Source organism: Bactrocera tryoni, unplaced genomic scaffold (genome assembly GCF_016617805.1).
Source record: "Bactrocera tryoni isolate S06 unplaced genomic scaffold, CSIRO_BtryS06_freeze2 scaffold_48, whole genome shotgun sequence".
Lineage (NCBI taxonomy): Eukaryota > Metazoa > Arthropoda > Insecta > Diptera > Tephritidae > Bactrocera > Bactrocera tryoni.
Window position 1 is genome coordinate 27,248 of NW_024396172.1, and position 16,857 is coordinate 44,104.

General features: G+C 37.2%; 3 protein-coding genes and 1 pseudogene across 3 annotated transcripts; 2 read left to right on the plus strand and 2 right to left on the minus strand.

Moving 5' to 3' along the window:
* The first annotated feature begins 4,538 nt into the window (after positions 1-4,538).
* LOC120781177 lies at positions 4,539-6,171 on the plus strand. Its single transcript, XM_040113301.1, has 4 exons — positions 4,539-4,570; positions 5,578-5,796; positions 5,866-6,019; positions 6,077-6,171. Exons 2-4 carry the CDS (start codon positions 5,728-5,730, stop codon positions 6,169-6,171), a joined length of 318 nt encoding a protein of 105 aa, XP_039969235.1. The 5' UTR covers positions 4,539-4,570; positions 5,578-5,727.
* A 784-nt stretch (positions 6,172-6,955) lies between these two features.
* LOC120781180 lies at positions 6,956-8,290 on the plus strand. The gene is made up of 3 exons (XM_040113304.1): positions 6,956-7,213; positions 7,295-7,402; positions 7,469-8,290. Exons 1-3 carry the CDS (start codon positions 7,205-7,207, stop codon positions 8,201-8,203), a joined length of 852 nt encoding a protein of 283 aa, XP_039969238.1. The 5' UTR covers positions 6,956-7,204; the 3' UTR covers positions 8,204-8,290.
* A 415-nt stretch (positions 8,291-8,705) lies between these two features.
* On the minus strand, positions 8,706-9,670 carry LOC120781179 (protein ALP1-like). The gene is made up of 4 exons (XM_040113303.1): positions 9,640-9,670; positions 9,474-9,584; positions 9,211-9,305; positions 8,706-9,155 (listed from the first exon to the last, which is right to left on the minus strand). The coding sequence occupies exons 1-4, from the start codon at positions 9,668-9,670 to the stop codon at positions 8,706-8,708; spliced, it is 687 nt and encodes a 228-aa protein (XP_039969237.1).
* An 849-nt stretch (positions 9,671-10,519) lies between these two features.
* Positions 10,520-10,718, minus strand: LOC120781181 (annotated as a pseudogene).
* Positions 10,719-16,857: the final 6,139 nt, after the last annotated feature.

Genomic DNA, 16,857 nt, shown 5'->3' on the forward strand with positions numbered 1-16,857 from the left:
ACTACACTGGCCATTGTGCGAATTACCGGTTCTGCGACTTCGTGTCTGAGATACCAGAACTCCTGCTAATAAACTGCACAAAATTCCGTAGGCGGAGGATAATTGCCCTTGGATCCATGTTTCCAAATAGTGATCACATCGCCTAAATAGCACCTAGCTGTATATTGGAATTTATCAATTTGTTGGGGCTAGTTGAGACGTTGTGACTTAGAAGAGAGCACAATAGATCCAAAGTCGCCTTGCAATTCTCATTTACTTACCTAATCTAGTTTAGCTAACATCTTCCTTGCGGGTTTGGCGACCTTTAACACCCAAATAAAGATTTTGTCTTTGAAGGAGCCGAATGGTCGGGATGCAGCTTCGGTCCACCATCTTGTGGACGACCGCTCCCATAGGCCTTCAACCTTTAGTAGCGATTTTTTAACTAATGGCGAGAGGAGTCGTCCTGACATTTGAAGATTTTGAGCACGTTCAACTAAGCTACACCATCAAAGGTTGGCATAGGTGTACACGAGTCTCTATCCATCCTTTCGAAGAGCGCATCTAGCAGTTTCAGCTCAACTGATTCTCCCGCTTTTGTACAAAAATTCTACAGGGTTGCTCAATTGGGCAGTAAGCACCTGCGTGGAGAATGCAGCTAAGAGAATTTCCGTCGACCTTATCGTATAAAATTTTTATATTCGTTCTTTGCACAAATAGTGCTCTCAAATTACGAGAACATAATGCTCAGTTACACCAGACATTCTTTACTTGTTCTGCTATATATATATGCATATATATGTTTTTTAAATGGAGCTTTATTCGAACTTAGCTCTTTTTAATTTTTTACACTACAATTTCGAATCGACGACCGTCGAAAAACAGAAGAAATTTCATTTATTGCTTTGAACCTGAGAATAGAATTAGCTTAGTGCATTAATCATGATAAATTTGTCACAGCATCATGCTGCTAATGTACCCTGTAAGACTGGTATGTCTTAGCAAACGTGTGAGCGACTTGTTTTTGTTCACTTTTGCAAATGTTAAACTATTTCCCTGCAAAACGGAGGTAACAGATTGCACAAACATATAGAAACATTTTCAGCTGTTCACTAACACTGTTACATTTTTTGGAATTTTCATTTGAATGGGAGAATACGTAAGAAAGATTGAGAAAAACTATCGACATTCTAAACATATTTGGGGTATTCGCTTGCTCTTGCAAGATTGCAGATTGCAAAAATTCTATACCGAAATATACAAGGGCACGAGAGCACCCATTACAGAATCTAGTGATATATGAACGGCTGATTCGCTCAATTTATTGTGAATGACTATTATGCATGGCTATTGTGAATTGGCGCACCTTCTGCATACATGTTTAACAAAAAAAAATTCTAACAAATCTTTATAATTTAAATAGAAATTATAAAATCTATTTAAAACTTACCTTCCTGAACAATTTAACGACGTAATATTTCTTTAAGTAAAATGACAGCTAAAACAGGGTTCCAATTATATTTTAGCGTAACATTGCACGCAAATATACATGGTTTTTGGTGTGACATATTTTACAGAAATTGCAAATAATTTTCTGCGTGTATTTGTTTTTGTGCCGGTGCATATATTTCCTATGCAATTCTTGCACCGGGGTTTTGCAAGAGCGTATTCTCTTGCTCTTATTGTAATATTAACTTGCTAGAAAAGGAAAGACGAATACCCAATTTTTCAAGAAGAAGAAAACGAAAAGCGCAGTTTAGTTTGGATTTTAAAGAGGTAAGTTCGTTACTTGATAATTTGATATTTTATAATTAATTTCTATTATATATATATATACTAGCTGACCCCGCCGTCGTTGTCCTGCGTGAAATTATGTGTTTAGAAACGAAAAAGTTGAATTTATCATTTTACTTTTTTTCAATGTATTGCAGCTTGATAAACAAAATTTTTTGGTTTCTGTTCCGGTGTATAGAAAAGATGGTTTTCCAACTCTTGAACAGGCCACGTATATCTGGCCGAGTGAAAAACATAGCATTTCCAAATGTATACCATACACTATGCGACTATCCTTGTGTCTCAAATGCAATTTTCACTGGAAACTGAATACGTTTGAACTGAAATGGCAAATCGTTAGAACTCAGAGGAATTCGTAGAATCAAGCATTCTGCCCTATTGTATTCGATAGCTGCGTCACAATCAGTCAGGTTCCATTACACAGTTTCGGCGCCTGAAGATTGTGGAACATAATAACGACAGATCCAACTTTGAGACGCAAATGATGCGGTGGCATACCAAGCCTATTCAAAGAATTTAGAAATTCCACGATCGATCAATTTGTATGAGCGCAAGTCTCCCGGAATTTGACTTTGAATCTTCCAGTTTAAGTCAACAACATCGGTATTTTTGGCAGCTAACATTGCGCGTGCACTTAAGGAGTTGTAGTTACGATAATTTGTCCAATGTCCGAATGATGTCGTGATGAGTTCATCTTTGGTGAATTGGTAAAGGGAAGATGGAATTGATATCAAACCACCGGAAGTATCAACCGGAATTTACCCATTTCCAATTCTTAGCGAATACGATGTAAAATGTCTTCATCAATGTCATTTTTGTTCGTATTCCATAATTGACGCTAATTTGATGGCTGATCATCGCGAAAAGTGTGCGAACTTCATTCCAGTGATTATAATGTTCCAGCAATTGTAATTGTAATTGTATGTATAATATCAAGATATTTCCGTATAGAGCAAGTTCTCGCAAACAGTTAACTGCCGAAAGTTGAGAAAAAACTCGTAAATGTTAATTTTATTGCTGGGGGTGTTTTCTCTGTCGGTACTGTATTCTCTATGTTGAAATAGACTATTTGGTCATTCTCCAAATTAACTGCGAGACGCACAACAGTCGGAAAACGTTCATGAACCGCAAAAGTAAATATCATACAAAGCGCTTTATTGCAGTTCACGTATCGACCTTATCGTTCAAGATCAGTAACCGCCATGTTGCTTCCTTTGGGGACGTATTTACACATGTATTTTATCGATTACACCAAACTGCAATACGCAACATTGACATGACTTTTGAATGTGAATTAGACAACAGTGCCGAATATGGTACGATCCATATGTTGTCGACTTCGATGTGTTGTTAACTTCGATACTCACGCCTCTAAATTGAATGCTAAATGGTCTGCCAATGTCATTGTGACATTGGACATCCATCATTTCTAGTTTGTGTTTCCGAAAGAAAAGCACCTGGATAGTGTTTCTTACATTTATTGTCAGACATACAAGCCGAAGTGGTATTGTGATGTCCGTAAGGTACATGAACCATATTGGTTTCGTATAATTCTGCTTCTATCTCTGGATCAGGAATTTCCGCAGAAATGATTTCATCAATTTGATTTGGTGTAACCACCATCCACCATCCAAAGAAGAATATGTGCGTGCGACAAACCTCTCTTTTGCGACTCAACAGAGTACATCCAGCATCTAACAGCACCACATATACGTTGCTTTAAGATGAAGTTTACAAAACATCGCAACTGTTGTTTGAAAAGTTGTCCTCTGACATCGTGACGATCGCTTGCTGATTGCCCGCAATCCATAATTTCATTCGAATGTCATCGCATCCTGGGAATACTCGGTCATGTGCCATGGGCTGTCAATATACATATGTACTTATGTTGATGCCAAAACGAACGCGACCTCTTCGTGGCATCGTAACAAATTTCAATCTGTAATTGAGCACTTTGTGTGAAACACACATAACGTTTTCACGGAATAAATTTCAATATTTTTTTTTGAATAACCGGAATAAAAACAGCAAACGACAAATTTGACAATTGAAAAACAAAAGGAAAAAAGTTGAAAAAAAAATTTTTGTATGAAAAAAGTTATTTTTTTGGAATTGTCCAACTTTCCGACTTTTCCTCACGAAAAGCGTACGGTTTTTTTATTTCTAAACTTTCCTCGATCCACAGCGAACAACCTCTGAAAATTTCATCAAGATTGGTTCAGCTGTTCTCGAGCATTAGCGTTTCTAACAGCATTCATTCGTTTGGATGGGAAAAAGAAAAGGGCTCTTTTTACGGGTTTTCCGGCAATTATTCGAATTATTTTTCGCCATAAAAACCAACCCTGAGCCTCAACGAACATTTTAAAAAAAGAATTGGCAAAATTGGTCCAGGCGTTTTTGAGTTATGCGCCAGCATTTAAAATCATGTTCGTTTTTACTTCCTTTTTAAATCGTATTTGAAAATTTAATTTCTTCATAATTTTTTTTCGGAAAATTTTCCAGAATTTTCTTAAGTATTCTCCTTGTTTGGGCGGAGACCTGAGAATTGGTGGTAATCAACGAAATCGGTCCAGGCGTTCTCCAGTAAGCGTAGTAACTAACGTCACTTTCTTTTATATATATCGATATATATAATTAATTTCTTTTATATATAAAAAACGAAAAAGCTTAACAAGGAGAAAAAGGTAAGCATTGTGATTTGAATGTTGTGTGTATAATTAAAAATTTTAATATTACAGAAATCATTTGGAGCATTTGGAGAATTCAAATATATTGTAAATTACAAACAAATAAAGGAGTAAGTTTTAAATTATTAAAGTTAAATAGTGTACATTTCATTCAAATAGTTGTTATAGATTTCGTATTAGTGTGATATATGTAATTTGTGCGTTATATCTACATATACATATATATATATATATAAACATACATGTGTAAATGTAAAAAATTTACAATTTAAATTGAAACGAAGTATGCGATTACAATTATAATTGTGTCGACGTTAGAATACCGTCCCAGGATTTCGGGAATAAAATGGGTATGGTCAGATAGAGGAGGTTCTCCAGATCAGTATTGCAATCCTTTAGTTGATGTTAAATAAATATAATTGAACAATAAGTTTAATATTAAAAAAAATTCACACGAATTAGTGATGTGTTAGTGGACATAAAAATGCGAAATATAAGTGTTAAATTAATTTTAAATCGACAAAATACGTTCTTCAAATAGTGGTAATTTTCATCTTTAAACGCAAATATCTCGAATATTCCCGCGAGTATAACTATATATATTCTTAAACTCGAGAACCGCCTCTATAACTAAAAATGTTCATTTGTTCGTTCAAGATATCTGTTCGTATGTAGATTATCTAAAATTGTTTAAAATAAAAACAACATTAGTGTTTCGTAATGAATAAAATACATATGTATACGCATTTCTGCGCCGAAGCAGGATTTTAAAAATTAAAATTAAATAATAGTGGTCTCGCGCAGTTCTACAGAAATACTATTATTCGGTAAATCAGTAAATATTTCCCTTGGAATGTTTTCTCATTTTAGAAAAATAAATTACGATGTAAATATTCTCTTTTAAAAAGATACTTCTAAAATATATTTTCCTCCTGTAATATACTATTTGTAAGTATTTACAAATAAAAAATCTTCATCAAACTAATATTTGTTGCTATAAACTACTAAACTTTAAAATATTATTAACATAAAGTACTGACATTTCATTTTTTAAATTAGTTCACATTTTTAGTCGGTAGTTTTTAATTAAATGACTACTTAATATTTTTTTTTTAAGTTTGCGACGTGAATATTTGATTGGTATCGTAAAGAATGAGAAAACCTTTTCAAACCTCTTGAGCAAGGAAAAATCGAAATTTGTAGCTACAGTGGCATCACCGGTGACTTGGAGGTCGAGCATTAGGTGGAGCTCGCTTCGAAACTGCCCATGTCATTGGAAGAGCACGTGCGCCTCGTGGAAGACAAACTTTCACAAAAGGAATGCACAGATGCTATGGTAAATATTTCGCATTTAAATATTATGCGATTGTAATATAATTTACTGTAATTTTTTTCTTTATGACAGATGCGGCTAATATCGAAGTCAAAGGGCGCAAAGGGCAGTGTAGACGGCATACTGCGTGGTATGTTTTTAGATGATGTAATGAACCATTACAATTTAGAGGGGCGCAAAGAGAAGGAATCCCTATTAAAGCTAAAGTGCGTAGGCTTAATTTTTGGTAGGTTTTTTTACTGATATGTGTTTGAATGCCTAAACTTATAACGTTTCATTTTAGATATATTTCCTAACAAGGTCAAAAACACAATCTGTGGGGAGCTCCGAAAACTTGTGGCTTTAAGCCACAATCGTTTTAAACAAAAAAAACATTAACTTAAGACTAAATTAATCTACGTTTTCTTATTATTACTTACATATATTAGTTTTAAGTTATATAAATTAGTTTTAAGTTGGAGTTTCTAATTTTACTTTTACAAATATGAATTTTTAGAATAATAATTTTTATACTGAAATAGACTTAATCTTGTATTATTTTTCGGCCAAATGTAATAATAATAGGCAAACTATTAATTTAAGTAAATATGATTTTATTATTGAATAAAGTAAAATAATAAAAAAAGGTGCGTGGAGTCCCTACGCGCGGAAGAAGTTATACTTCTTAGTGATATTCAGAAATGCATATCATTTTGTTTGAAAGAAAACTAGAACATTTAAATTCATTATGCACATTTTATAAAGCAAAGTCTAAATGAAGGAATTTTGACTCGGAAAGTAGTTCTGTCTCTTCGTTGCGGAAAGGAATATGCAGCGTAACCATCTCTCTTTTGTACTCTTCGAATTGGGTTGTCATATTATAATTTGTATATCTTATATCATGGTGTTTAGTCAATTTCTTGTATTCATTATTGGCGTTGCATTTGTATTGCGCACAAAACTAAGCCAAAGTAAAATAAATTTCCTTTTTATTTTTCTTTGCACTTTTTCAATAAATTTAAATAAGTTTCTTAATAAATTTAAAAAAGTTTTCAATAAATTTAAATTAATTTAAGTAAATTTACATGTATTTTCATTTATATTTAATTATCAATAATTTTTTTTAATGTATAGTTGTCCATTTTATTTTCTCATGCATTTCAGTCGACTTTTGTATAGAAATTTGAGCGGCGTAGAAGCAAAATGCGAAACAATCATACATATATTAGTGGTACTCATTTAATGTCGCAAACTTGTGGCAATTATAGCAAACTTTGCAAAATGGCAATACCGCAGTTGTTCATTTTTGTATGTAATTTCGTTTGCAACACAATGGCAACTATGCGGGCCAATTCTAAATGGCATCCATGGCAATTTGTGGCATATCAATATCAGCTGATCATTAAAACGGTTCAAACAAAGTTCTTATAAAATGGAAGAAGTAAGTATATTTAACTTTTATGTACTATTATTTTTCTCTAACTTTCAATTGTCTGTGACACATGTGTACATGTATTTATAGAAAAAACGTTTGCGGATAAATGGAACTTTTCGTTGGACAGAACGACAAACTAAAGATTTACTCAACATTATCGTGGAAAATGTAAAAGCTAATCCGGAACAGTTCGAGGTAATATGTTTGCTATTTCCAATAAAAGGGTATTTAACATTTAGTGAACTTACATATGCATTGTAGAAACCAACTGCTCAAAAATTCTATGAGCATATTACAAAAAATGCATCTACTTTGAACAGCATCAAATGGGATGTTATGCGCACAAAAATGAGGCACCTAAAAACAAGTTTTTCGTCCGCACTGAAATGGAAGGGTCAAACAGGTGCAGGATTGCTAGAAAGTGGAGATGTAAAAAGCGTTGAAGATTACATTAAAAAAATGTGTCCATTCCATGATGACTTGTACGCAATATTTGGTCATCGTGTAAATGTGCAGCCGCCAGCTATCTATCAATCTACCATGCCAGTGTCATTGTTGGATACTTTTGAAGTAGATGCGTTGATGGAAAATGATGGCGAAACATTTTCAACAAGTTTACCTGAAAGTCCGTTGGCCAGTCCGACTGTGGTGCTTCCTTCTACATCAGAGAGTGTAGCAAGTCCGTCCGCCCTATCCATCGCAACAAGTGCTTGTACGCAAAATACCACTACACCAAAAAAAAATTTGAAAAGGCCTCAAAACTCAAACCCATTTGCATTATTATTTGAAATTCAATCAAAAAAGCTGGAATTAGAATCACAAAAACTAGAATTCGAAAAGGAAAAAGAGCAAAACAAATTCATGTTACAGAAGCTACAGCTGGAGAAGGAGGAAAGGATCGAAATGGAGAAAATAAGATTGGAGCACGAAAGATTGTCAAGTGTTGATACGTCAAACAAGAAAATGCTTGTTGAAGAGCTCCTTGTCGGAACATAAGGAGGCATATTCGTAAGGTTATGATCCGAAAAAGAAAGCGTACTTTAAATTTTTCGTTTTTATTCGGAACCACGCTCAAAAGTTTGGTTTAAATGCCAAAATATTTATTTTTTAATTTTTTTAAATGCTCTAATGTGCATATAGAACTTGAATTTGTTACAATAAATAAGTTTTTAATTGTTAGTAAAAATTCTTTTATTCATTGTTTGCATAACTTAACAATTCATAGATGGTTCGGCGTACCGCTTCCCCTTCATTAGTTCGAGCAGTAGGTAATGACTCTAAAACATCGTGCTCAGATTCCTCAAGCTCGTAATCGAAACGATCGTCAAGTCTGAGTATAACATTGTGCAACAACGCGCAGCAGATAATTCATTTATTTACTCTATTCATGCCTTTTTCATCCTTGATTTGAAGTCTCAACGTTTTCAAGCTGCCAAACCTTTCCTTCAACATGCCATAACAATGTTCAATTCTAATCCTATAACGACTGAATATTTTGTTAAAGAAAGTCCGCTGACCCTGTTAGTTCTCTAGAGTTTTCTCTAAATGGTGTTATAAGAGTTCGTGACAATTTATAGGCACTGTCACCTGCGATCCATTCAGCTCCTCCAAAAAACACATCGGCGTCATTCGACAATTCGCAGTTACTAAAAATACGTGCATCATGTACGCTACCTGGATAGCCTAACACTAAATGTCTTATTTGAAGCGAATGGTCACAAACGGCTTGAACTTTAACTGAGTATTGGTGCTTTCGTGAAAAGTAAGCTTCTGGGTCTTGAGAAGGTTTTTCCGCCAAAGGAATTTCAGTACCATCGACGTATCCCACGCAGTTTGGCAATTCACCCCAGGTTTCTGACACGAGCTTTTTACGTTCATCGCTATTTGGCCAAAACAGATACTGATCTTTATGCTTTAACAGTGCTTTAAAAATTCTGTCAGTCAAATTCTAATATAAAGAAAAAGTTAAACATTAATCTAACAAAACAATGACAAACACTAACCTGAATGATACCACCATCACTAACTCCAAACAAGCCAGCAATCTTAGACAGAGTAGCGCCTTCACCGTTTGAGCCTAAGCGATATAATACGATTGCTAATTGTGTTTTGAGAGGGAATTGTTTGCAAGAACGTGTTTAGTTGAACGACGCATCGTCCTTTATTAAATTTAAAATAAAGTCGAACGTTTTCCAGTTTACGCGTGTAATCTTCTTGAATCTAGTCTCATCAAGTTCCCATAACACGTCGTTTAAGAATTCCTTACACTTAGGCACACTATTTTGAATAAACGGCACACTGTATCTGCATTCTTCGCCCAGGGCCAAAACAATCAGCAGTTCCTCCAATATGTAATCTTCTTTTATTGTCTTCTCTTCTACCAGAAAACAGAATTTTACTCATTTGAAGCAAAATACAAATTAAATATATACCTTCGTCCTCACAAAAATTGTCGACAATCATTAAATCGTTTAATGCAGCTACTTCTAATAATTTAAGAAGTTTTTGTTTTTCGCTCACTCTCGGCATTTTAAAATATTCACTTTGAACAAATAAACAGCTGACTTGTACGAGTGTTGCTATCATGTTTTGCCATTGCGCACTCATTTAACCGTAGTGGCAACTTTGTAAGTTCGCAATTATTGCATACATGCGAAATTAAATGAGTACCATTATTATGTCGTTTGCACATTTGTCTGTATGTTTGCGAAAGCAAATGCTCTACAAAAGCATATTTCTATACTTAAACAAAATTATTTGAACCATCGTATATTTCTTACATGCATAACCAAACCATACTTAAGACAACGCCACGAAAGTGTCAATAATGGTGTTGGTGGTAAGCACATAGAAAGTCACAATGTGAACGCAGGTTCGAATCTCGACGGACTTAGTCTTTAATTTTTGCATTTTAGCATCGTAATACTATACTAATAAATATTTTTCTTACTAATAGAAATTAAATTTATCACAGCAATATACCTAATAGACATATACATAATATTGCTGTGATAAATTTAATTTAAAAATATTTATTAGTATAGTATACGATGTTAAAAGGCATACATCTTTCTATCCTATCTTGTGTATCTGCACATGCTCATATGAATGTATGTATACGCATGTGCGCGTTCAGAAACTCAAAGAATTCACACAAAAAAAAAAAGAGAGACGAAAGAAATAAAGTCACATAAAATAGTTGGGAATTCGCGAAAATGGAAGACAAATTAAAGAAAAATAAATACATAAGCGTACTGTACTTATTGACCGCATTATTTTTGCGTAAAACCTTGGAATTTATTCATTAAAATCACCACTCAGAAGTCGTTTTATCCGTTGTAAGCGAACGATTTTCGAAGAAACATCATTTCTAATATGCCACAACACAATATTAGAAATGAAGTTCATAAACCTCACGCTGTCAGATAAAACGATATACCTCGTCATTGCGGGTTGATTTCCAAAAAATTTAAATGAAGCCTTAATTTTTCAACGGCCAACGCAGAGTATTTCAACCAAAATATACGCAAAATAGTTGAGAATTCGCAGAAATGGAAGACAAACGAAAGAAAAAGAAGCATAACTTCAATAATGCACAAGCATACAAACATACATATGCGCAGCAGCAGCAAGGAAAGAGGTATTCTATTGTATATTTCTTTCACGCATAACCAAACCATAATTAGGACAACGCAATACAAGTGTCAATGGTGGTGTTGGAGGCAAGCGCTTGAAAAGTTACGACGAGCACGTAGGTTCGAATCCCAACAGAATTTGTTTTTTTTAATTGAATATGTGATCTTATTTTATAATAACTCATTTTAAATATATAAAATATTTACCTAAACATTATGATGATATTTTCATGATTCATACGCAATATACGAATGTAAGCAATTTCGTTTTGCCGTCGGCATTTCAATTTTTGCTTTCAACCAAGAAATCTCTTGTATGTATGTATGTACATATGTGCAATATATGCCTCTGCGTTTTGCCGTCGGCATTTCTATATTGACATGCAAAAGTAAGTATGTATTTCATTGTTTCGTTTTTGCCCAATTTTGTATATTAAGACAAATGTCAATAATTGCGCCAAAATCAAATATATTATATATTCATATGCAAAAATATTTTAAACTTTACATAAAATTGAAGTGTCAATAATTGCGTCAATTTTCATAAAGTTGGAAATTTTGCGCGAATAAGACGTGTGGGGGTTAAGTCGTGAATATTACTTGTATTAATTAATTTGAAAGTGCCGAAAAATGCGAAACGAAATTTCAATAAATTTAAGTAAATTTACATGTATTTTCATTTATATTTAATTGTCAATAAGTTTTTTAAAAATTATTTGCCCTAGTTGTCCATTTTTTATTTTCTCACACATTTCAGCCGATTTTTGTATAGAAATTTGACCGGCGTAGAAGCAAAATGCGAAACAATCATACATACACATATTATGTCGTTTGCACATTTGTCTGTATATTTGCGAAAGCAAATCTTCTACAAAAGCATATTTCTATACTTAAACAAAATTATTAGAACCATCGTATGTTTATTTTGCACCTTTCTGTCACCACTTACCTCGGCACTCAACACTTTATCTAACCGGCAAATGTTTAATAAAAAGACACTCGATGTTGGGTTTCTATTACCGCGAAATATATTTCGGATGCGGAATAGATTAAAGTACAAATGAAATGATTAAAGTAAAAATGATGCTGCGACGGACGTTTGCTCGGTGCGAGATCGATGTAGAGTTGTGGTGTGATGTCCGCATGTGTGGTGTATATTCGTGTGTAGTAGTGGGTGGTGTCTTCATGTGGAATGTCTGCATGTGTGGTGTCTTCATATGTGGATCGCGTTAGTGTGGTGTGTTGTGGTGTGGTTGTTCAGAAGGGAGAGCTAACTCATCTAGCCATCCCGGCCCCCCTAGGCGAATATTAGCCTAGCAGTCGCTGTAGTTGCTGCAGCGTAGCAACAACGCTGCTAAGGCCAGTGGAGCGGCGATTTGTTGTACGATGTTGGCGGCGCCGCAGGGATGCCTCATTTCGCCTTGCTCGGGACGATGGAGGAGCAACTAGCCTTCGGTGCCGACTGGGCTGCTCTTGACCGGTTCGTGGCAAGCTGTCGCGCTGCAGGCCGTTTTGGGGTCCGATGCAGTTCAGGCAGTGCCCGTGAGCTTGAGCAACCTTCTGCCGTTGCATGGGCTGCATGCTGCGGAAAATGCTACAATGTTGTAGCCGGTGTGGGCGTCGACATAGGGGACATCGGCTGCGCTGTGTTGAGGACGGTGGTAGTGGTCGCGCGCCACTACGAGGAGCGGTAGCATTGGCGGTTGCCGCTGGAGTTCGAGGCGTTGGAGTTGCCACAGGGCGCGGCACCATTATGGTTGACCTTACCGTTGGCGTTGGCACAGTTGGCATATCCACATCCATTGTAATCTGTGTGAGAGGAGTAGTGTGGTTATAAATGTATGTCATGAAAATGTGCATGGCGATTGTGCCACGTTATGTGGCATGAAAGGGTCGTCACGTAGATCGACCATTGCGTTAGGTTTCGAAATAGTTTAAGCGAGTTTTTTATTTGCGGGTTTATTACGTCGGGTTTTTGGTTATTTGATTTGCGTTACGATAGTATCGGCGGTTTTTCGTTATTTGCGGTTTCGTCAATGTGTGGTAGAAAACATAGTTTCACGAGCGGTCTTGTTAATATACCGTTTTGAGTGCGGAGATCAACGACTCGTACATGACCGTCGGAACCGTAGTGTAGGTTTTCTATGCGGCCAAGCCGCCATTCGGTGGAAGGTAGACAGTCATCATGGATGATGACACAATCTCCAAGCTTTGGCGCCTTTTCTGGACTCTTCCACCTGTACCTTTTATGAAGGTCCTTTATATATTCGGCGGCTGAAATCGTGATGGAGAATTTTTATTCTCTCCCATTGATTTAATAAAGATAGCGACCCCACGTCTGGCTCAGGTGTGGCCAGAATGGGTGCTCCTTTGAGAAAATGCCCTGGTGTTAGGGCTGTGAAGTCAGAGGGATCTTGCGAGAGGGTTGTGAGTGGCCGTGAATTGAGAACGGCTTCAATTCGCACTAACAGTGTGGTGAACTGTTCATAGTTAAATTTGTAGTTTCCAGCTAATTTTTTGAAGTGGGATTTAAAGCTTTTTACTGCTGATTCCCATAAACCACCCATATGAGGAGCGGTTGGGGGGATAAATTGCCAGTTAATACCTTGGGGAGCATACCTTTGTACAATCTCTGGTGAGACTTGTTTGATAAAATCCACAAACTCCTTTTCAGTGGCTCTTTGGGCTCCAATGAAGGTTTTACCATTATCGCTCATCAGTTTTGATGGGAAGCCGCGTCGTCCGACGAAGCGAGCGAATGCCGCGAGAAAAGCCTCCTTTGTCAGATTCGCACACAGCTCTAGGTGCACTGCTTTTGTCGTAAAACAGACAAAAACAGCCACATAGCCTTTCATTAGAGTGGGGGACCTTAGCATGGACGCCTTTATCTGAAAAGGCCCAGCAAAGTCGACACCTGTAACTGTGAAAGGCAGAGCGAAGTTGCAGCGTTCCGGTGGAAGTGCTGCCATAATCTGTGTTCGCAATTTCTGCTTGTGCATAGTGCAGATCTTTCACATGAAAATGCATTTCTTTATTTGGGGCTTAAGACGGAGAATATAGAACTCTTGACCGACTATATGCTGCATTAGGCGATGTCCAGCGTGAAGCATGAGTAAGTGGATATAATTGAGGAGTAATGTGGCAAGTGGGGATTTCTCTGCTATAATTAGAGGGTGGCGTTCGTTGTACGTCAGGCTTGAGTTAGCAAGCCTACCATTCGCACGAAGCAGACCTTTCGTGTCCAAGAATGGGTTAAGAACCAAGATTGAACTCCTTTTATCAATGGGTTTTGATTCTCCTAATAATGAGATATCGCGGCTGAAGTAGCGCATTTGAGTGGATGCGATTAGTGCGACCTTTGCCTTTTGGAGTTCTAGGTGCGTTAACGTATCGCATTGGTTAGATTCTGGGTGAATTCCCTTAATTTTATTTTTGAGTCGCTCTACGAACTTTAGCATGTAGGCGATAACTCGAAGGGCACGAGGGAACGATGAAAATCGCTCAAGGATGTCATTATCATCCACTGTTGCGTGAAAGCAGTCGATTTTTCGACTTTCTGGGGCAATTATATTGCGCATGGGCGATTTTGGCCAAGAATCGGAAGATTCTGTTAGCCATCGGGGGCCATTCCACCAGAGGGTGGTGGTGGCAAGGTGCAGCGGCTTGCACCCTCTTGTACCTAGATCGGCAGTGATTATCAGCACTGGCTACGTGTCGCCAAGTGGCTGACCCCACTAGGTCAAGTATTTGTGACGTACGATTAGAAATGTACGTTTTCCATGCGTGTGGTGGTTTTTCCAACCAGGCTAGAACGATTTCAGAATCGGACCAGAGATGCAATCTGTATTTCTTCATGTTTAAGTGGGTCTGCACCATGGAAACCAATTTTGCGAGTAGTAGGGAGCCACAGAGCTCAAGTCGAGGTAGACTTAGCGTTTTTAGAGGAGCCACCTTAGCTTTAGCTACTAATAAGTGGCTTGTCGTCGCGTTATCGCTTTGTGTGCGCACATATAAAGTGGCACAGTAAGCCTTCTCAGAGGCGTCACAGAAGCCGTGTAATTCGACTTTGTGTTCGGGGGAGTAGTTTACCCACCGTGGGATTTGTATCTGTGAGATATCGTTTAGATTGCTCGCGAACTGTGACCACTTTTCTAAACGAAGTGGTTTTACTTGTTCGTCCCAATCGGTCCCATCTAGCCATAATTCTTGTATCAGGATTTTAGCTTGTATCATAATTGGCGAAAGCCATCCTGCGAGGTCGAAAAGTTTCGCCACAGAGGATAAAATTTGTCTCTTTGTGATGGCGGATAATGCGGATATTGACTCTGTAGTATATGAAAACTGGTCAGATATCGTGTTCCATTGTATGCCCAGTGTTTTTGTTGTACTTTCCTTTTCAAATATAAGGAAATTGGTATCCAACAAATGGTCTTTAGGAATATTTTTTAAAATATTCGGGTTATTGGCTGTAATCTTTTTTAAAGGAAACCCTGCGGTATTGAGGGCATTTATAACCTGTGATAAGGATTCGTATGCTTGTGGAAGACTGTGACTTCCAGACAAAATGTCGTCAACATACGTTTGCGTTTTTAACACCTGGGTTGCCAGAGGGAATTCTGACTTGGTGTTTTCTGCCAATTCGTGCAGTGTCCGAATGGCTAAGTATGGGGCACAGTTGACGCCAAAGGTAACTGTTTTTAACTTAAAGTCGCGTAGTGGACTAGTGGGGGATTTTCTGAAAATAATTCTTTGAAAATCTTGATCGTCTTTATGTACGACTACTTGTCTATACATTTTCTCGACGTCCCCGTTGAAGACGTATTTGAAGATACGCCAATTTAAGATAAGCAGAATTAAGTCTGGCTGAAGCGTGGGTCCCGTAAATAAAATGTCATTTAGGGAATGTCCTGAACTAGTGGATTTTGACGCATTGAAGACAACTCTTACCTTTGTGGTTTTTTTGTCTGGCTTTACTACTGCATGATGTGGCAAATAAAACGAGTAGTATTTACTTTGTATGATTTTTTCGCCAGCGCTGACTTCCTCCATATGGTCTAAATGGAGGTATTTTTCTACGACTCTATCATATTCTGGTTTCAGTTCGCCTTTTTTAAGTAGGTTTTTTCCATACTTAAAAACTGTTGGATAGCAGAGGTGCGGGAATGACCTAAGGCGATTGTGCGGGGAAATTCTGGCTTTAGTGGTAGTCGTACGACGTACCGGCCAACATCCGATCGAGTAGTTGTGGTTTTGTAAAAATTCTCACAATACCGATCTTCAAGGGTTGTGATTGATACGGGGGGGAGTTCTTCTAACTCCCAAAATTTTCTTAATTGCGAATTGAGGTATTCGTTGGAGATTTCCTCAACTTGAGTTGTCATCGTGGCAACTGGTTCCGCAACTAGTCCACTTAGGACCCATCCGAAAAGTGAAGAAGTGTTTTTTTAATTTTCGCAATACCTTCGAGTATTATCTGTGGTATGAGATCGCTGCCTAATAGAAGATCTATTTGAGCGGGAGTGTTGCAGTTGGGGTCAGCTAACTTAAGGTGTGAGACCTTTTGCCAATGCTTGCTATTTATATGATAGCTTGGAAGCATGTTTGTTAATTGCGGTAAGACAATAGCTTCTGCGTGTATGCGCTTTGGGGGAAAAGAGGGTAATGGGGCAGATTTTATTTGAGTTTTGAACAACTCTTCCGCCCATTCCCGTGATTTCAAAATTGGCCAGTTTTGTTGGCAACTGTAGCCTGTTTTGTGCCCGAGACGCTATGAACGATCGTTGTGATCCTTGGTCTATTAGGGCTCTGAGTTTAAACAGCTCTACTCGGTGTTCGATGGAGACGACTGCTGTAAGTAGTAGTACTCTACTGTTGTTTTCGCTATGTAGCGTTTGGGTTTTTAACGCCTTTGAGCAGCATGGTGCTTCTTGGCTGTTTTTTGAATTTGTTGTTGCAACTAAACCTGTTGCTCTGCTTATGTTTGCGCTGTTTGGGGGTGAGCTGGAAAAATTGGTA

Bases quoted from the DNA above. Each gene is read 5' to 3' on its own strand.
- LOC120781177 (XM_040113301.1), top strand. From the start codon at position 5,728: ATGTCATTGGAAGAGCACGTGCGCCTCGTGGAAGACAAACTTTCACAA. The intron at 5,797-5,865 runs GTAAATATTTCG...TCTTTATGACAG, and splicing joins AGGAATGCACAGATGCTATG to ATGCGGCTAATATCGAAGTC. The intron at 6,020-6,076 runs GTAGGTTTTTTT...GTTTCATTTTAG, and splicing joins GTGCGTAGGCTTAATTTTTG to ATATATTTCCTAACAAGGTC.
- LOC120781180 (XM_040113304.1), top strand. The intron at 7,403-7,468 runs GTAATATGTTTG...TATGCATTGTAG, and splicing joins CTAATCCGGAACAGTTCGAG to AAACCAACTGCTCAAAAATT.
- LOC120781179 (XM_040113303.1), bottom strand. From the start codon at position 9,670: ATGATTGTCGACAATTTTTGTGAGGACGAAG. The intron at 9,585-9,639 runs GTATATATTTAA...GTTTTCTGGTAG, and splicing joins CAATTTTTGTGAGGACGAAG to AAGAGAAGACAATAAAAGAA. The intron at 9,306-9,473 runs GTAAGGAATTCT...AAACACAATTAG, and splicing joins TCAAAATAGTGTGCCTAAGT to CAATCGTATTATATCGCTTA.